This window comes from Dipodomys merriami, unplaced genomic scaffold, assembly GCF_024711535.1.
Source record: "Dipodomys merriami isolate MVZ:Mamm:240054 unplaced genomic scaffold, mDipMer1.0.p SCAF_201, whole genome shotgun sequence".
Taxonomy (NCBI): domain Eukaryota; kingdom Metazoa; phylum Chordata; class Mammalia; order Rodentia; family Heteromyidae; genus Dipodomys; species Dipodomys merriami.
Genome location: NW_027203394.1, coordinates 441,051 through 460,867, shown reverse-complemented (window position 1 = coordinate 460,867; position 19,817 = coordinate 441,051). Strand labels below are relative to the sequence as shown.

The 19,817-nt window shown below is 55.3% G+C and overlaps 1 protein-coding gene and 1 long non-coding RNA gene across 8 annotated transcripts in view; one reads left to right on the top strand and one right to left on the bottom strand.

The window, feature by feature from the left end:
* Lvrn (laeverin) overlaps positions 1 to 7,573 on the bottom strand; it is a 41,008-nt gene extending 33,435 nt beyond the window's left edge. For 2 of the 5 annotated variants that reach the window (XM_070031516.1, XM_070031519.1), the window contains exon 1: positions 3,070 to 3,155. Coding sequence is in view for 3 of the 5 variants with exons in the window: in XM_070031517.1 (XP_069887618.1) it covers positions 1,010 to 1,149; positions 3,070 to 3,082 (153 nt within the window). In the remaining 2 variants the exon portion in view is untranslated. Of the gene's footprint in view, positions 1 to 1,009; positions 1,150 to 3,069; positions 3,213 to 7,502 lie in introns of those variants that run through there. The other 3 variants (XM_070031517.1, XM_070031515.1, XM_070031514.1) reach the window with 3 other exon arrangements.
* LOC138833164 (uncharacterized) lies at positions 6,324 to 14,420 on the top strand. 3 transcript variants are annotated; one of them, XR_011373823.1, is made up of 3 exons: positions 6,324 to 6,391; positions 12,439 to 12,602; positions 13,806 to 14,420. It is a non-coding gene; the product is annotated as an uncharacterized lncRNA (long non-coding RNA). The 3 variants fall into 3 exon arrangements; XR_011373821.1 differs by lacking the exon at positions 6,324 to 6,391 and adding an exon at positions 8,685 to 8,878; XR_011373822.1 differs by lacking the exon at positions 6,324 to 6,391 and adding an exon at positions 11,842 to 12,091.
* The last annotated feature ends 5,397 nt before the right edge of the window (positions 14,421 to 19,817 follow it).

Sequence of the window (19,817 nt, the reverse complement as noted above, 5' to 3'; positions counted from 1 at the left end):
AGAAACATCCCACAAGGCAATTCGCTCACCAGTGAGTGGCACAACCAAAGGCACCCCAAACCATCACAAAGTAAGTAAAAAAAGAGGAAGAGAGGGGAAGGCGAAGGAAGAGGAACGCGGGGGAAGGGGAGACGCTCCTGTGAGTTCTTTATGTACGCGTTCAAACCCCACCACGAAAACCCTTCCTGCCGTTCGTCTGTGCTAACTCTGATCTCCAATAAACCACCCGAAAACCGCTCATGGCGCCGTGGCTCAAGTGGTCGAGCGCTCGCCTTGAGCTGAAGAGCTGAGAGACAGCGCCCAGGCCCAGAGTTCGAGTCCCATGAACGCTTGCCTAGGCAAGCACCAGGTTCTGGGTTCAATGTCCACAATAAAAATAAACAAAACATAATCCCAACTTCCTTCCTAAAAGTTAAGATTCATTCCTCGAATTCCAAGGAACTCTCGCCATTTTTCCTGATTTGTTGCTCAAGCAGGAGGCTTGCGGGTCACACGAGCACCACCCGAATCGGACGCATTTTATATTCTACGCCGATGTCATCCAAGCCATTCTCTTTTTGGTCAGTCTTGGGTCTTGAACTCTGGACCTGGACGCTGTCCCTCAGCTCTTCAGCTCAAGGCGAGCGCTCTACCACTTGAGCCACAGCACCACTTCCAGCTTTCTGAGTGGTTCACTGGAGATCAAAGTCTCACAGAGTTTCCTGCCCGGCTTTGAACCAGGATCCTCAGATCTCAGCCTCCTGAGTAGCTAGGATGACAGGCGTGAGCCCCCGGCACCCGGCATTAAGCCATTCTTAATAGACGCTCCAGTATGTTCTTCAGAACCTGCATAAAACTAGAAACCCTTGGAGCAGAAGTGAGAGGTAAGCAAAGGAAAATGTGAACGCAGTTAGCTTCAGAAACAGCTGAGCGCAGAGCACAGAGGAGGGCCGGGATGACAGATGTGCACCACCATGCCCGCCGGTTTTGTCTTGTTCGGCCAACCCCTCCACCCTGCACCATCACGCACCTCTTTCCCCCGCTCCGTCCTGCTGACGCGGTCAAAGTCACACACCACAAATGCCACCAAGTACGTGGGCATCGGGGGCGTGGTGTGGAACGTGGTGACCGTCCACCGGCTTCCGTCCTGGTCCACCATCTCCGACTGACCTGGGGGAAACCAGCTTCAGTCCAGTGACTGCTGACGGAAGCCATTTCCAACTCGGAGGCCCTTGGCCGGGTGGGTTCCCATCGAACCACCTACCGGGTACTCCCCATAATCCAGTGGGGCGGAGTTCCCTCCCTACCAGGAACCATCCAACTACACGAAGGAGTCGATCAAGCCCCAGTGTGTCTGTGTCTCTGTCCCTGTCTTTCTGTCTGTCTCTGTCTCTGTCTCTCTCTCTCTCCAGGATGTAAACGTGGAGTAATAATAAAGGCAACAGTAGCACTACTACCCTGATTTGATCAGTACACACTGTAACTTATAAATATGTATCACTATGATGCAGTCGAGAATATTCTCTAGTGCTTCCGGGCGTGGGCCTGCATGCTCCCCGCCCAGATTTGACCACGACTTGGCAGTCCTTGTGTGATTTTTGTGCCAGTCCTGTGGTTTGAATGCAGGGCCTGGGCACTGTCCCTCAGCTCTTCTGCTCAAGGTGAGCGCTCTACCACTTGAGCCACAGCGCCACTTCCTGTTTTCTGGTGGTTTGTTGGAGATCAGAGTCTCACGGTCTTTCCTGCCCAGGCTGGCTTTGAACCGGGATCCTCAGATCTCAGCCCCCTGAGTGGCTGGGATTCCAGGCCTGAGCCAGCGACGCCCGGACGACACGTTGTATTCTTGTATCAAATCGTCACAGGTTTTTACACATTGACAATGGACACAGTCAGGGCTCAGTCACAGGTGGGTAAGTTCAACAGCAGTCCGAAGAGGAGCTCGCTCAGCAAGGCCTAAACCGCCCTCACCACCGGATCCGCCTGTCCTGATGTGACAGGACAGGACGGGGAGGGGGCGGGGCATCGTGTGGCGCCCGAGCCCTCTTCTCCACTGCCAGTGGTTACTGTCACCTGTCAGTCACACAGCCAGGGCTCAGCTCTTCTGACTTCTTCAAGGAAAGAAAAAATCTACATTTGTTTTTTTTTTTTTTAAGAGACGAAGCCTTTGCGTCTCGTGGAGTGGAGCGGGGAAGGGCAGGCGGGTGCGGTCTTCACGTCTGGTGTGGAGAGATGGAAACACGGAGCCACTGAACTTGCGGGTGGGGCTGGGCTGGGGACGAGGACGCAAGGGCTGACACTGCACGAGACACTGTGCGCATGCTCATGCTTACTACCTGACCAGTGGCGTTGACACCCCTTCGTACAACCACCGAAAACAAGTAGTGACAAGAATCAATCAAGACGCTGGGCGCCGGTGGCTCCCGTCTGTCATCCCAGCTACTCAGGAGGCTGAGATCTGAGGATCACGGTTCAAAGCCAGCCCGGGCAGGAAAGCCAGAGGGACTCTGATCTCTAATAAACCACTCAGAAAACTGGACGTGGCGCTGTGGCTCAAGTGGTAGAGCACTTGTCTTGAGCTGAAGAGCTGAGGGACAGCGCCCAGGCCCAGAGTTCAAGCCCCATGACCAACAAGAAAAAAGAAAGGAAGGAAGGAAGGAAGGAAGGAGGGAGGGAGGGAGGGAGGGAGGGAAGGAAGGAAGGAAGGAAGGAAGGAAGGAAGGAAGAAACGAAGGAGGGAAGGAAGGAAGGAAGGAAGGAAGGAAGGAAGGAGGGAAGGAAGGAAGGAGGGAAGGAAGGAAGGAAGGAAGGAAGGAAGGAAGGAAGGAAAAGAAAAACTCAAGAGCCAAATAAAACACACCATGCATCAGATTCAAACCAAGATCCCCACACCAGCTCATTCCCACTAACGACCAATAATAGTGAGGTAGAACCTGGTTGGGCGGCCGCCTGTGTCCCAAGCAAGGGCCCTGTTTGCCGGATTCCAGAACATAGGCAGGTCCTGCTCTGCCCGGCTGTGAGCCAGGGCACCCACGGTCACAGCGCCCGGGGCAGCCGGCCGCCCCAGCCACGCTGCGGGAGGACGCGACTCACCCAGCGGGGGCATGTTGGACAGGGCCACGTAGCTGGGGTGGTGGATGATGGTGATGTTGAAGGTGGCCTTCAGAGCCGGCTCGTCCAGGCAGGGGAAGACGTTCCTGGCGAAGGTTGGCTCCAAATGAGACGCTATCAGGGCCCTGAAATACACCGGGGGGGGGGGGGGGGGGAGACGTTCATTTCACGTTGTCCCAGATTCATGGAAGCAAAATACCGATGCAGATGGACGGATGGATGGATGGACGGACGGACGGGGCGGGGGCGGGGGGGGGGGGGCAGATCAGAAGGCCTGTGCGGAGTCGCTCCAAGCTTTCTCTGCAAGTTCGAGGCCCGCTCTGCCACACAGACCCTGCTCCCCACCACACCGGAAATCGTCAAACAAGAAGCTCATTCCTTCCCAACTACAAAATAGTATCTGCCTGATCAGCTCGTCAACCTTTCAAACTTTTTTTTTTATAAAAATATAGAAACAGACATAGTAAAGGCACCATGTCAACCTTTTCAGAGATGAGCCCTTAAAACACGCGGACAGGAAAGGGAGCCCGTGAGGCCCGTGCTGCTGATGGAAAGATCTAGACCCAAGACCCAGAATCCCCCCGAGCCTCAGCTCCCCCCCCCACTAGGAAACAGCAACACAATCAACTGTGTGTTGCTGCTCACGCTTTTATATTATTAGTAACTAAAGCCAGCAAGAAGCCCGGTGCCGGTGGCTACTGCTGGTCAGCCCAGCTACTCAGGAGGCGGAGATCTAAGGACTGTGGTTCAAAGCCAGCCTGGGCAGGAAAGTCCCTGAGACTCTTTATCTCCAATGAACCACTCAGAAAACTGGAAGTGGCGCTGTGGCTCAAGTGGTAGAGCGCTGGCCTTGAGCTGAAGAACTGAGGGACAGCGCCCAGGCCCAGAGTTCAAGCCCCATAACTTGTAAAAAACAAACAAACAAACCAACCGCTTAATAGGTTGTGAGGATTTCAGTCTACGGCAAGCTAAATATAAATCGCGTTTGACTTCCAAAATAAAAAAAAGACTAGAAGCTAGGGGTTAATTGATGTTTATTTTTTATATATTTTTTTTTTTGGTCCGGTTGTGGGGCCTGAACTCTGGGCCTGGGCGCTGTCCCTCAGCTCTTCAGCTCAAGACCAGTGCTCTACCACTTGAGCCACAGCGCCACTTCCGGCTTTTTTCTTTTTGCTTATGTGGTGCTGAGGAATCGAACCCAGGGCCTCAGGCATGCAAGGCAAGCGCTCTACCACTGAGCCAACTTCCCAGCCCCTGATGTTTATTTTTTACACCACCCCCTTTATGTTTATTTGAGTCATCTGCAACTCCTGCAAGCTGTGGGTCCACAGCGGCTGTGTGAGCGTCTGCTCAGCCGTGAGCTGCTGTGGAGGGCGGGCTGCTTACTGTGAACGTAGACAGAAAAGCATGAAGCGTCTTTGCGGTTTGTTGTATTGGGATTCCGGTCGCTACGTTTAAATACAGATGAAGGACAGAAGCTTCAAGACCAAAGACACGGAAACACCCAATAGAGAATTCTGTCTCCGGAGACGCCGTCCAGAAGCTCAGCAGAAACCCAGGTGCCCACCTCCGGCTTTGAAGAAAGCCGCCTTTGCCCTCTCTCTAGATCTCCTTTTCTAGACAACGCAGCACAGAACGGCCGGGTGTCTGTGTTTCGCACTGTGATTCTAGATATTCTGGAGGCTGAGAATGGGAGAATCAGGATTGGAGGCCAGCCTGGGCAGAAATGTTCATGGCGGCCCTTCCTGTCCCATAGCTGGGCACAGAGGCCTGTCATCCGCGCTTCCTGCGAGGCCGAGACTATAGAGGATTGTGTCTCGAGGCCAGGCCCAGCCTCTGAAACTCTACTGGTGGAAGCTCACTTCTATCTGCCCAGTTAAGACACCAAGTCTAAAATAGGCGGACGGCTGTCTGGATGGGAGCTTGGGCAAGAAGTGAAATCCTGTCTCTGAAGCAACCAGAGTGAAGAATGACTGAATGGCTGAGAGGTAGAGGGCCTACCTTTCAAGCACAGAGCCTTGAGTTCAAATCCCAGTACCTCCGGGTGATCTCAAGGGCCATTCAGAGCTTGAAAACTAATCCTGAAGAGCAAATAAAGACATCCCAGGAGCAGAGGGGGAAGGCCGGGCAGTGAGGGGGAGTCCGTGGCCGGGAGATGACCCACAGCCCTCTCTGAGCCTGGAGAACATTTCGTACGAAATGGCACGTGAACACCAAAAACAAAGCCGTGTGGCGTACAGCAAGGAAGTATATCTGATCAGAGGATGCACGGCTGTACGTTCAGAAACCATTCAAGCGCCAACTGTCCCGTAAAAGAAATGCCAGAAAGTCAGGCTTGGCGATGACCTGTCCTGTGCTGTGGCTTCCCAGCCTCTGCCTCTCGGGGGTTTTCAAGGAACGAAGGAGGGAGAAAAACCAGGCTGCCAGCAACCAGCGCCAGTGGCTCACGCCTGTCATCCCAGCTACTCAGGAGGCTGAGATCTGAGGATCGTGGTTCAAGGCCAGCCCAGGCAGGAAAGTCCATGAGACCCTTATCTCCAATGAACCACCAGAAAACCAGAAGTGGCGCTGTAGCTCACGTGGTAGAGCGCTCGCCTTGAGCTGAAGAGGTGAGGGACAGCGCCCAAAGCCCAGAGTTCAAGCCCCACAACCGACAAAATAAAGAAAAGAATAATACGCCCCCCCCCCCATTCTGTTGGCAAAGCCTTTCACTGCAAATGCCCTGGCGAGCTCCGTCCGCCGCAGCCCTGGTGCACAAGTGCAACTCATCAGAGTTGGTCGGAGACTGAATCCAATCTTTCAATGGTTTCCCTCCACTTCAGTTTTGCTGCGCGGTGCACACCCAGAAATCGGAATGTTGAGTGGAGCCAGATGTTCAACCGCTGGCCGTGGCCCACGTTTTGTTTCATTCCTTGCGTGGCTGGCAGTTGTGTCCAACCAGACCGTGTGATACAACAGATACAAAACCCCAAAGGAAGGAGGAGTCACCCCCTCCCTTACCAAGGCATCCGAAGCCAGAGGCCTTCAAAACTCGGGGGGACTGGGGGGGGGTCCTCCAGCCTCTCAGCTGGCCCGTGAAGGTCACAAGAGGAAGGAGGACGTGGAGATAGAGACAGAGGAGAGACATGGCGGGAGGTGCGTGGCCGCAGGCCGAGCCTTCTTTCCACGTGGATGGGGAGCTGAGGTGAGGCGCGTGCAGTCCTCGAACCTCAGGCCGGAAGGCCAAGACCCCGAGAGCAACACCACCAGTGTGTCCCCGTCCAGGAAACCCAGAGGAAAACTGAGATGCACCGCGGCCTGCCAGGTATGGCGTGAAGGCCAGAGACCAAGGGCAGCTTTGGGGGCCATTTCTCTACCACCGCGCCCCCCACCCCGGGGATCTGAGGATAGGGTTTTACTGGTTTTTGCCTGGCCCTCCATCCACCCATTTTCAGCTTCTACCACTGACGCTAGGGACAGGCTCACGGCACTGTGCCCGGCCCCGGGTTGAGACGGGGTCTCCTCTGAATGCCCAGTTCTCCAAGCATATTTATCTCACACTTGGACTCCTGTAGTTTCATGTTTGGGGGGAACCCCTAATCTCCAGAGCAGCTGCAGTGCACCTCCACCCACACCACACAAGGGCTCCGGTTAGCTGGGCGCCGGTGGCTCACACCTGTCATCCTAGCCACTCAGGAGGCTGAGATCTGAGGATGGCGGTTCAAACCCAGCCTGGGCAGGAAAGTCCCTGAGACTCTGATCTCCAATAAACCACCAGAAAACTGGAAGTGGTGCTGTGGCTCAAGGGGTAGAGTGCTCGCCTTGAGCTGAAAAGCTGAGGGACAGCGCCCAGGCCCAGAGTTCAAGATCCACAACCAGGTGCTTGCACACACACACATGCACACACCCATGGGCACGCAGGAAGTCTGTGTTCCCAGAGAGGGGAGTGGGAGAGGGAAGTGAGGCAGAGCAGCCCGGGAGGGGACATGGGGGGAGGCCGGGGCCGGGATGGGGAGGCCGGGTTGGGAAGGCCGGGCTGGGGAGGCCGGGCTGGGGAGGCCGGGGCCGGGGTGGGGAGGCCGGGGCCGGGGTGGGGAGGCCGGGGCGGGGAGGCCGGGCTAGGGAGGCCGGGTTGGGGAGGCCGGGGCCGGGCTGGGGAGGCCGGGGCGGGGATGGGGAGGCCGGGGCGGGGAGGCCGGGCCCGGGATGGGGAGGCCGGGGCGGGGATGGGGAGGCCGGGCTGGGGAGGCCGGGCTGGGGAGGCCAGGTTGGGGAGGCCGGGTTGGGGAGGCCGGGCTGGGGAGGCCGGGGCCGGGGTGGGGAGGCCGGGGCCGGGCTGGGGAGGCCGGGGCCTGGGATGGGGAGGCCGGGGCCGGGGCGGGGAGGCCGGGCCCGGGATGGGGAGGCCGGGCTGGGGAGGCCGGGCCCGCGCTCACCCGCGGCGGCCCGCCTCGCCGTACTCGGACAGGAACAGCCCCTGGCGGGCGTCGCGCGCGGCGCGGCCGGCGAAGCGCAGGCTGAGCTCGTAGCGGCGGCCGGGCCGCAGCGGCGCCCCGAGCTCCAGCTCGGCGAGGTCGGCGTCGGGCGCGCGGCGCAGGCGCCGCACGGGCACGCGGGGGGCCCCGGCGTCGGGCGCTCCGGGCGCCGCGCCGCGCAGGGGCCCGCGCAGGCCGGCCAGGCGCAGCTCGGGCAGCCGGCAGTGCAGCAGCAGCCGCGCGGCGGGCGCGCGGGCGCGGAGGGCGATGCGCGCGCGGCCCGAGAACGCGGCGGCGCCGGCGCCCGCCGCCCCGGGGCGCAGCCGCGGCCACAGCGCCACGTCGTAGTGCTCGGGCGCCAGCGAGGCGGGCAGGCGCGGCGGGGCCGGGCGCGGGGCGGGCGCGGGGGCCGCCGTCGGGGCGCGGGCCCGCAGCGCGCCCAGCGCCGCCAGCGCCAGCAGCAGCGCGGCCAGGCCCGCGGCGGCCCCGCGGCTCACGCGGAAGCCGGAGCGCGCGGCGGGCGGCATGGCCGGCGGCGGGGCGGCCGCGGGGCCCGGCCGCGTCTTATAGCGCCGTCCGCCCCCTCCCCGCACCCCGCCCGGCCCCGGGTCCCCGCGGGCCGCGCCCCGGGCGGCGGCGGCGGCGGGGCGGAGCCGCGGGGCGCCCCGGGGACCCCTGCGCCGGGGCCGTCCGCGCCGTGCCCACGGGGACCCCCCGACGACGCGCGGGCGGCCGGGGCTGCGGGGATGGAGAGCTGGGGATGGCGGGGCGCGGCGTCCGTGCGTCCCCGCGGGAAGGCGGGTGCCCGGCGGGGCTGTGCGCCCCGGCCCCGCGTCCGGCCCCGTCCGCGTCCCGGCCCGGGCCGCCGGCCGCTCCCCCCCCCGCCCCGTGCCAGGGAACCCGGGCGCCCATCCATGCAGAAGCTTCGAGAACGGGGAGGGCGCCCGGCCTGGGCCGGGCTGCGGGGCGGGCGGGGGTTCCTTCCCGAGCGGCCCTCGCCGGGGCCGGGGCCGGGACCGAGGCTCCTCGCCGCCCGCCGGGCGCACGGACGGCGCTGCACGCACGCACGCACGCACGCACGCACGGAGCGCGCCCGGCCCGGGACGCACCGCCGCCCCGCGGGGCCCTCGGACGACTCCGGGCGGGACGCAGCCCCGGCCGGGCGCGCAGGGGCGAACGCCGGGGACCAGGGACCGGGACGGGGCTTCACCCGGGCGCCACCGACCGCCCCGCCCCGCGCCTGGGCCTGGGCCCGCGCTTGGCCCGGCCTCCGCCCGACACACCTGGGCCTCCAGAGAGCTGACCCCGCGCGGGCGTGCGCATGCGCGGGCGCACAGGTAGGTGTGTGTGTCTGTGTGTCTGTGTGTGTGTGACTGTGTGTCTGTGTGTCTGTGTGTGTCTGTGTAGTGCACAGTGCCTGCGAGCCCTCCTCCCACCGCGCTGATGCATCTGTCTGTCTACCTGTGTGTCATATTTAAAACACATACTTATATGGGAAGGTGGCTCAGTGGTAGAGCGCTTGCCTTGCATGCCTGAGGCCCTGGGTTCGATTCCTCAGCACCACATAAGCAGAAAAGGCTGGAAGTGGTGTTGTGGCTCAAGTGGTAGAGCGCTAGCCTTGAGCTGAAGAGCTGAGGGACAGCGCCCAGGCCCAGAGTTCAAGACCTAGGACTGGGAAGAAATTAAAAAATAAAAAAATAAAAATAGGGCAGCAAGTTGCAGTTCTGGGCCTGCCTGTCCACCTCAGCCCGGACACACTGCACACCGCACCGCCACACGCAGTGTGCTGAGTGGACGGCCCATGGCAGCCACGCCCCCAACCTGTGTGCCAAGCCGGCCAGGTCCTCCTGAACCCCCATGGCCTGCGGGGAAGGTCTCCTCTGCAGATAGGCCAAAGGAGAACTTTCTAGGCCCCATAAAATAAGTCCAATTGCACAACATCAGAGAAAAAAAAACCCAACCCAAGGGTCTCCTGGGAGAATGTCAGTCTTTAAACCAACGTCACATAGATCATCCGAGAGTGAAAAAGCACACCCCAGCAGTCAGCCGCGGTCCTCAATTTCAGTCAGGACCACTGGCTCTTTTTTTTTTTTTTTGTCGGTCGTGGGGCTTGAACTCTGGGCCTGGGCGCTGTCCCTCAGCTCTTCAGCTCAAGGCTAGCGCTCTACCACTTGAGTCACAGCACCACTTCTGCTTTTCTGGTGGTTCATTGAAGATGAGAGTCTCATGGACTTTCCTGCCCGGGCTGGCTTTGAACCTCGATCCTCAGATCTCAGCCTCCGGAGTAGCTAGGATGACAGGCTTGAGCCACCAGCGCCCGGCCTATTAAGTTTCTTTAGCGATGGATGGATGAAGCGATGGAGGGGTGAAGCTGAGCATTGCTCCTACTCAGATACATATTACAAGGAAGCCCATTTGTAGGAGCTGCGGGCTGACGGTAGAATTATCTGAGCTGCTGAACGCTCTCTTAGAGCCACTTACGAATCACAAGACATATTTGAAAAAAGTGAATACAAACAAGTGAAAAAATAAAGACAAGTAAAAAAAAAAAACCCAAGGTAACTAACAACTCTAAAACAGAAATATCGTGGTTAGACTGTTGGTTTAGCAGTGAATATGCACACAGATCATCATGGATTCAACTGAAACCACGGCATACACATTTCAGGAGTGAAAAAAGCAATGAAATGTGGTTGGTATGAGAGAGAACTGAGCTCCTCTTTGATGTTATCTTCTAAACTTGACAAATAAAAAAAGAACATAAACTATATATAGGGTTGAGCAAAATGAAATTATAACCAGAAGTAGTAGAAGAAGAAAAAACAGGCTTGGGGTTGGGTAGGGCTGGGCTGGGAGGGGATTTCTGTTTTCTATTATGAGCTCTTTGGAATTGTTTGATGTTTTTAAAACTATGTACACATGCTGATGAAATTCAGGCCATTTCCAACATTTAAAAAATTACACTCAGGGGAAGCACGCTCATTAACAAAAATGTGGAGCCTAACAAAATGTCAGGGTGGAGAAATGACTGGTTCATAACCCGAAATAGTCATTCTAAGACCTCTTTTTTTTTTTTTTTTTTTTTGTCAGTTGTGGGGCTTGAACTCTGGGCCTGGGCGCTGTCCCTCAGCTCTTCAGCTCAAGGCTAGTGCTCTACCACTTGAGCCACAGCGCCATTTCAGGCTTTTTCTGCTTATGTGGTGCTGAGGAATCAAACCCAGGTCCTCAGGCATGCAAGGCAAGCGCTCTGCCACTGAGCCACCATCCCAGCCCCTGGAGACTATTTTTGTTTGTTTCTATGAGGACAGGAAGCTGCGTTTGGACAGGAGTAATCACCAAAAGACTAAAGTTCACAAGCGGAGCACTCAAACCCATAAGGTTTAAATGGCGAACTTGTTCACCCCTTGTTCTGAAAGACACCCGCGCCCCCCCTCCCCCCAAAGAGCAGTAACTGCAAGACGCTGGGCAAGTGTCCGTGCCTGAACATCTGGAGAGAGCCATGACCTCCAGACACCTCTGGACACTCTCCAGAAGTCAGGAAGTCTCTCGGGCCAGCCAAGGGTCCTTGACCAATCCAGGAGAAAATGGACGCAGTCACAGGTCTTCCCAGAAGTGGCGGAATTCTCCCAGGGACACATCAGGACGGCCAGGAGTGCATTCCGAGGCAGAGGCCGGGGGCCTTGGCCCCAGCCCCGGGGCGGTCAGCCCTGCAGGACACAAGCCTGGCCGTGGGAGGCGGGAAGCCGCGCCAACCTCCGCTCCCGGGTGCCCGGCCCCCGCCCGAGCTCCACCAGGCCAGCTGCCCAACTCTGTTCCTTGCTCCCGGCCAGATCACAGCGCGCCCCTCCCCTCCCAGAGGGTTCTGGTACTCAATCTTGTGTTTCCTCACGTTGGGTTTTCTCTTTTGGCTGCTCCAAACCTTGCCCGTGGGCACCCATTTCAGAAAGACAGCGTGGCCATCTCAGGCAGTGACAGAAGGGGGGCGGAGCACGGAACACGCGTTCTGTTGTTACTTAGACACACAGCTGGGCGTTGTAGACGTCTCTGTGGCTCGGACCCCCGACCTTGATAATCCCCTGGGCCTGGACTCCGAGGCTTGCTTCCATGGGGGATTGCGTCTCCTTGCCGGTTCCTACCTGGCCCTGGCACTGGTCTAGATTTTAAAGATCCTCTCTGCAATTGCAGACTGTGTGACAGCCCCTCTCAGAGGGTAGAGACGTCTGAGGACGATGATTGCTCCCGGAATGGACCTGTGCCCTCCCCCACCCTGGCAAAACCTTAACTGCCTTCCTTTCGGGAAGAAAGACAGTGCTCGCCATCCCCAAATTCCTGACAAGTAGGAAGGAAGCAGGCATCCGGGTTAAATAGCACACGTGCCTACCACGTGTGTGTGTGTGTGTGTGTGTGTGTGTGTGAGAGAGAGAGAGAGAGAGAGAGAGAGAGAGAGAGAGAGAGAGAGAGAGAGAGAGAGAGAGAGCGCTGCACAGGAATCCAGTGGACATTTTGAGAGGCAGAGTTGGGAGTCCTTATTGGAGAGCTACCAACTGCAGGTAAGACCTTCTCCACAAAGACCTGCAGCCCCGAATGGAGCGTCCATGAAGCTCTTAAGGATAAAAAAAAAAACCCACACGTTTTGGGGGTGGGGATCCAATTCCAACAGAAGCAGACCAAAATTTTCATTGAGGGGATAGTCAGAGGTGGGCCAATCACAGCATTTAGGGACACAGTCAGAGGTCAATGCTCTTCATAGCAAAGTTGCGCGACCTCTTCAATGAATGGCCGCTCTCACCGCCAGGCTTCTCAGAGCTGGGGGGAACGGGGCCTCCACCTAGCAAGGCACCGGGATGGGCGTGAGAACAAGGCCATGTTACTTAGCCCCGTCTCCTTATTTCAATAGAAATAAAAAGCAGCAAACTGGCCACAGCGCTGTCCTACGCTACTTCACGGAAGAACGGAGGCCCATTTCCCCAATCCCTGGGATGCCAGCACAAAGCCTGGTCCACATGCCACACACCAGGAATGAATGTGCGGCTGCAAAACTTAGATCACGTCTGAGAAATGGTACGTGGATTCTGTTTTTAGAAGCCTAATAATAACTTAATGCAATATGGGGAGCACATTTTTTTTTGGGGTCTGGTCATGGGGCCTGAACTCTGGGCCTGGGCGCTGTCCCTCAGCTCTTCAGTTCAAGGCTAGCACTCTACCACTTGAGCCACAGCACCACTTCCGGCTTTTTTCTTCTTTTGCTTATGTGGTGCTGAGGAATCGAACCCAGGGCCTCTGGCATGCAAGGCAAGCGCTCTACCACTGAGCCACCTTCCCAACCCCACAGGGAGCACATTTAAAAGAGTATTTCACTGGAACATTTTCTGGAATGAACGGGCCACCCCCCCACACTTTGTTTTACCAGCAGAATTGCATTTCGTTTCCTTAAACCTGAATGCAAAGACCCACCCCTCACCTGCAGCATGAAGAGGTTAGAACCCATGATCCTGGAGTCTCTAACATACTGATGTTTTGGAACTGACCTTCACATGACATCACATTTTAGAAATTGAAAGAGATTAGGCTGCCTTTGCTACTTTGAAGGACTGAGGAAGAACACTAATGTTTTCTTCACACCAGAAAGGTTCTTGTTTGCAGCAGAGTTAACAAGAGACGTTAACAAGAGAAAAATTTATTATTAACGTACATTATTTCATTATAATACATGGGACTCATGAGAGAATATACAGTTCCCAGCCTAGTGGCTTTAACGTCAGCTTAGAGAGCATACTCCACAAGTAACTCACGTTTTAAAAACACAACCAGACGGGCTGGGGCTGGGGCTTAGTGGCAGGGTGCTTGCCTAGCATGTGGGAAGTCCTGGGTTCCATTCCTCAGTGCCACATAAATAGAAAAAGCAGGAAGTGGCGCTGTGGCTCAAGCGGTAGAGCGCTAGCCTTGAGCAAAACGAAGCTCAGGGACAGCGCCCAGGCCCTGAGTTCAAACCCCAGGACTGACAAAAAAATAACTCGACAAGACAAAGGATTTTGGGTCTCAGGTGGTAACTGGGGTGAGGATACAGGGCAGAGACTGGTGAGTACAGTTCGTTCGTGATGACACATGCTTGGCGTGCCAGCTTTGTGGGAGGTAGAGTTAGGAAGATGATGCTTTGACGCTGGCCGTGTAAAAAAGTGTGAGGTGCTGTCTGAAACACAAGCTAAAAGCAAAAGGGTTGAGGGCATGGCCCAGGTGGTAGAGGCCGTCCTCTGTCTTCCACAGAGCGTCGTCTTCGGTGGTTCAACTGTGATCAAGGTGGATCTCCCCAATTTCAGGCAAGTAGAGGGCAGGCCCCTCCCTACACCCTTGTCCTCCACGGCTTTGTCGGTCGGGGTGGCATTTGCTGCTCTCACAAATGGACAGGGAGGAAGGCGGAGTATTCTCGATGCGGTCTTGTTTCCGTTTATATTCCTAGCTAAGCCCTTGTGGCAATTGTACTCACCCGAAGCAACCCAAGTCAGACCTGCCTCTCCCATCAGGCAGACCTCTACTGAGAACGCAATGGCGTTTTCTTTTGGATGGTTCTTTCTCAATGACAGACTGGGCTCTGTCATTTTGTGGGGAGCAATGGCGTAGACTCTTCCCCGCGGGGGCGGTGTCAGAGATGGGGAATCATGCCACGAGGGCCCTAGGTATGTCTGGCCATCATAATACACACAATAAATGCTCCCCGCATTGAAAGGCTCTGGACTGCTGTCATCTGTAAACCCTTTGTGGAGCCAAATACTCGGCAGGTCTTTACAAAATCAAGTGGGAGGCTGGTTCTGATCGTAATGCGAGTATTTATTCCTGATGGTTGGCGTCTCTCCAGACTCCTCCTCTGAGCAATATAATGACTTTAACATGCTGCTAGAATTCATACATTGAAAGCCATTCAAGCACTTCAAAAAGAAATCATTATGAATTCCACCATGTTATCCAATACATTAAAATGAGCACTATTGATATTACTCTACGTACGGTGTGCACAGAAGGATGGACAGGAGCGATGGAGGCATGGATGGAGGCAGTAAGAAGGGAAGGGATTCATACTACACGCTTTTTTTTTTTTTGGGTCCGGTCGTGGGGCCTGAACTGTGGGCCTGGGCACTGTCCCTCAGCTCTTCAGCTCAAGGCTAGTGCTCTACCACTGGAGCCACAGCGCCACCTCCAGCATTTTTCTTTTTGCTTATGTGGTGCTGAGGAATCGAACCCAGGGCCTCAGGCATGCAAGGCAAGCGCTCTACCACTGAGCCACCTTCCCAGCCCCTCTCTTGAATACTTTTAAACTTTACAATAGTTTTAAGTGTCCAGAAAAGTTGTAAAAAATACACTCACAGACACCCAGTTCCCGCAGGGCTACCATCTCACTAATATGGTTAGTATTTCTCTAACACAACAAACCACTTTTAACAGTATGTCACTGTTAGCCATCCTTGGAGTTCCTCTGGTCTTCACCTCATGTTCCTCCAGACTGCAGGCTTTCTTCTCATCAGAATCCACGGGGGACACTGTGCCACGATCCACCACGACCACCGCGCCTCCCAAGGGCGCTCCCACCTCGCTCCCACGTCCCCTCGGCGAGACTTGAGAACAGGGTGGATCGCGCCCGGTAGGCTGGCCTGCTGGGTTGAGTCTTCCTGATGGTCGGATTGGGCTGAGGTTCTCGGAAGGACGAGCAGCAAGTACCCCCATCTCCTATCGGGGCCACCGGGCCACCGACAGAACTAACTCCTCACGGGCGCAGGCTCCTCAGCCGTGTCCTTCCGGGCTGGGAAGTCAGGCTTCACCTGGAATTCGTTTGTAGGAAACTGCCCGCCCCGCCCCCCTTTTGGCTGTACTGAGGATTGAACTCAGAGACCAGGGTCCTCCCCGCTGAGCCGCGGGGCATCCAACATCCAAAACGGCCCAGGAGCCGAGCCTGCCGCCTGAGGAGCTGCTCCAGGCCACCAGACTCATGTACGTGGGAGGCTCAGCAGTTCGAAGGCTCTCAGCAAAGGTCAGCCCACAATCCACACCCCACAGCGGTTGAGTTCTTTCCCCTCAAGCAGCGTGACTGGTGTCTCTAATTCTGTATGTCCCACAGGAGGAGTTCTGGGGGGGGGGGGGTTCCACTCAGAAGCAACTCAGCAGTACAGAAGGATCAGCAAGCAGACTCTGCTGTTTCCACAACCAATGAGGATCACACACACACACTGGGTCCCAGAAGGGGCCTCTAATTCAGCCCCACGTGGGACCCGCCACTTTGGAAGGGGCAGCCACCGGCGCTGGGGTGGGTGGTGGTGGGGGAAGGCACGGAATAGGAAAACCACGTATTTACACACGGGAAGAGTGTGCCACGCATTCCTACCAATTCCGGTCGACCGGGTTTTGACTCTGCCTTCTACTTTGAAAGGAACATAAAAGCACCCGTAAAAATAACCTCCAGAGAGCAGAAGATGCACTACAAAGAGGGTTATAAATACAACGGCTACAGTCCCTGTCTCCAGACACTACAGCCGCTTTACTGTGGCAAACACTGGGATTCTCCTGTCCATAGAGCGACAGGTAGACCTCACCTGGCCACGGAGAAGGTACACGCGGTGCTGAGGGGGTCTTAGCGACCCTTAATTCAAGAGCTTTGGGCAGTTCAAGTGGGTGAGGGGAATGTTCCAGAAGGGCATGGTTCAGGCAAGCACAAACCCTCGAAACCGTTATTTTTTTAACTATCCAGCCATATCCCTTCCATGTGTGCAAAGACCTCTTCCTGAAGCAAAGCGCACAGATTAGACACAGAGCCACCAAATCCTCAGCCCAGTCAGAGTGGCGATCATCAAGAAAACCACAGCAGGGCTGGGAAGGTGGCTCCGTGGTAGAGCCCTCGCCTCCCATGCATGAGGCCCTGGGTTCAATTCTTCAGCACCACATACACAGAAAGTGGTGCTGTGGTTCAAGCGGTAGAGCGCCAGCCTTGAGCTGAAGAGATGAGGGACAGCGCCCAGGCCCAGAGTTCAGGCCCCATGACCAAAAAAAAAAAAAAGAAAAAGAAAACAACAGATGCTGGGGAGGATGTGTGGAAAGGGATCCTCAGTCACTGATCATGGGAGTGTAAATGAGTACACCTACTACCAGAATCAGTATGGGGGTTCTGCCAGACTCGGCACGGACCTCGTGACCCTGCTACGCCACTCTCCGCCATCTCTGCAGGGCATGACACCTGCATACCCCTCCCTTTTTTTTTTTTTTGGTGCAGCTCTGTTCACAATTACCAAACTGGAATCAGCCAAGGTACCAGCAACTGAGGAATGGATAATAAAAATGGGGTCTGTCTGTGTCTACCTATTATCACCTATCTGCTTTCATCCATCCACCTCTTCATCTGTCTCCACAGTGTTCACATGTATATAACACTGAGCATTTATGTTTAAAAATACAAGCATTCAGCTGAGCTCCAGTGGTTCACGCCTGTCATCCTAGCTACTCAGGAGGCTGAGATCTGAGGATCACAGTTCAAAGCCAGCCCAGGCAGGAAAGTCCATGAGACTCTTATCTCCAATAAACCACCGGAAAACCGGAAGTGGCGCTGTGGCTCAAGTGGTAGAGCGCTCGCCGTGAGCTGAAGAGCTGAGGGACAGCGCCCAGGCCCTGAGTTCAAGACCCACAACTGTGCCCTTTAACAGCTGTGGTAGTTGTGTGCCGACTTGACTGGGCTACTGTGTTCCCAGATACTTGATCAAACACAAGTTTCTGTGAAGGATTTTTATTTTTTAAATGAGATCAACATGTAAATTGGCAGTGTGAGTAGAGCAGTCTCCCTATGTGAGTGACCCCCCAAGAGCTGAGAATGAGAATGGGAAGACGGAACCCCATCCTTTCCGATAGAAGATTGCTCTTCTCTCACCCCTGTGAACTGGGACAATGGCTGTGTCCTGCCTGGGAACTCAACATTAGCCCTTCCCGAGTCTACAGCCTGCCTGTCCGGACCCCACGGGCATCCCTCAGCCTGCGGCTTCCTCCCTCCCTCAGGTGCTGGGATTTGTTCTCTTCAATAGTGTCTGACTTGGTCTTTGCACAGTAACTTCCTGACCTACCTGAACACATGCTATGGGTTGTTTCTCTAAAAGAATCTTAATGTAATACAACCAGAACTTTCCTCTGTCTTCCACAGGAAGGACCTGATAGGAACAGAGACCCTTTCCTATCCCTCTTGGTAGCTTCGCAGGACCCCAGGGCTTAGGTCACAAAGCCTCAGCCTGTCTTTCGTTCGTCTTTTGCTCCTACAGTTCGTCTGGTAGTTACCACCGATATATCCAGTTATTTCCCGGCAGGCATGCGCTTTTTGTGTCTCGTTTGGTATTTGCCCAAAACTATACCATCTTTATAATAAAATCGTTTTAAATATGAAAAGATGACGAATCCCCCGAGGTCGTCACAGGCGTGTGTGGTAAGTGCATTTTTCATTTACATTTTTGTCACAGAAGTTGGTATATTCTTTTTTTTTTTTTTAAGTTACAATAGATTATAGTCTCAGTGTCTTGTTTCCCCAAATGATCTCAAGCACTGGACACTGTCACCTCTTCTAATGTTTAACCACACAACAGGTGAACATGAAACTTAATTCTTCCTTCCCCTTCCATCCTAGCTGCTAGCGAGGGCAGACATTGTGATGTATGTATTCACTGCCCACTGAGCTCCAGTTCTATGACTCTCCTAGGGCTAATCTTTGTACATTATTCTTTTTCTAAAAAGCTTTATTGGAAGATGCTGGTTACAGTTACTGAAGTCAGGCAAAGAGTTTATTTTCTTTTAGACAACGTGCTATCGCCCCTTCCCGCGTCTCCGTTTTTCCCTCCCGACCCCACGTGGTGGTCAGTGAGTAGCACTGCTGCATTTGTGCACCCCTTGCTCCTCGCTCTGTGCCCCACTACCCTCCCCCAAAGGCAGGTGAATGAACAAACACGACAAAGGGAAAACACAATCAGCAAAAACAAACAAACAAAGCTCGTTTCCATTTCCTGGGGTTCATTTCAATAAACATTATTCTTAATAATCTACATGCTCTTAGTAGGTCTGAAGTGTTAGCCCTTTGCAAATTGTAACACTATTTTGTTGGCCCATAGAAGGATCTGAAGTTTCCTTCTTGGACATTCTGCATGTCTGGGACTGTCCAGAGACCTTCTAAAGACCACCCCAGCTTGTTCATTGACCCTGACACTCTCTATATTTTTTTGTCAGTCATGGGGCTTGAACTCTGGGCCTGGGCGCTGTCCCTCAGCTCTTCAGCTCAAGGCTAGCGCCCTACCACTTGAGCCACAGCACCACTTCCAGCATTTTCTGCTTATGTGGTGCTGAGGAATTGAACCCAGAGGCTCATGCATGCGAGGCAAGCGCTTTACCACTGAGCCCCCTTCCCAGCCCCCACTCAGTAATTTAAAAGGGCGACCTTGCTGGGCGGTGGGGGTGGGGGCTCTTGTTGGTAATCCTGGCTACTTAGGAGTGGGGAAGGGAGAGGATCCAAGTTTGGAGTCAGCCTTGGCAAAAATGTCTTGGAAGCCAGGTGTCGGTGGCTCACGCCTGTAATCACACCTAGCTACTCAGGAGGCTGAGATCTGAGGATCATGGTTCAAAGCCAGCCCGGGCAGGAAAGACTGTGAAACTCGTAGCTCCAATAAACCACTAGAAAACAGGAAGTGGCCCTGTGGCTCAAGTGGTAGAGCACTCTCCTTGAACTGAAGAATGCAAGGACAGCACCCACAACCAACCAAAAAAAAAAAAAAAAAATGTCTTGGAGACCTCATGTTAACAGGAAATGCTGGGTATGTTGATCTATGTATGTCATCATATGTCAGAATATGTATGTCCTGCTACAGTGGGAACTCTTAAGAAGATCACAGTCCAAGCCGACCCAGGTAAAACAAAACAAACAAACAAGAAACCCCATCTCAAAATAGCTAGAGCCAAAAGGACCATGTATGTGGCCTGAGCAGAATGCTGAGCTCAAGCCACAGTACCCCCCGCCCCGCCCCACAATCTCTCCCTACTTTAACCATCAGGTAGAAACTTGCATTGACATCAAGACGAGAAACACAGCAATGAACTTACGGGATAATCTGGCTAAGAACGGCCAGAGCCCCACGTGTACCTCCCAAAGCTGCCAAATGTGGTTTTCTTCCGGCCGTCCCGAGGCCGTCCCCAGGCCGACTGCTCAGGTGGGCTCCGGATGCGCCGCTTCCAGGGGCTTCCTCCCCCTTCCCCGGGCTGTGCCCGCTGAAGACT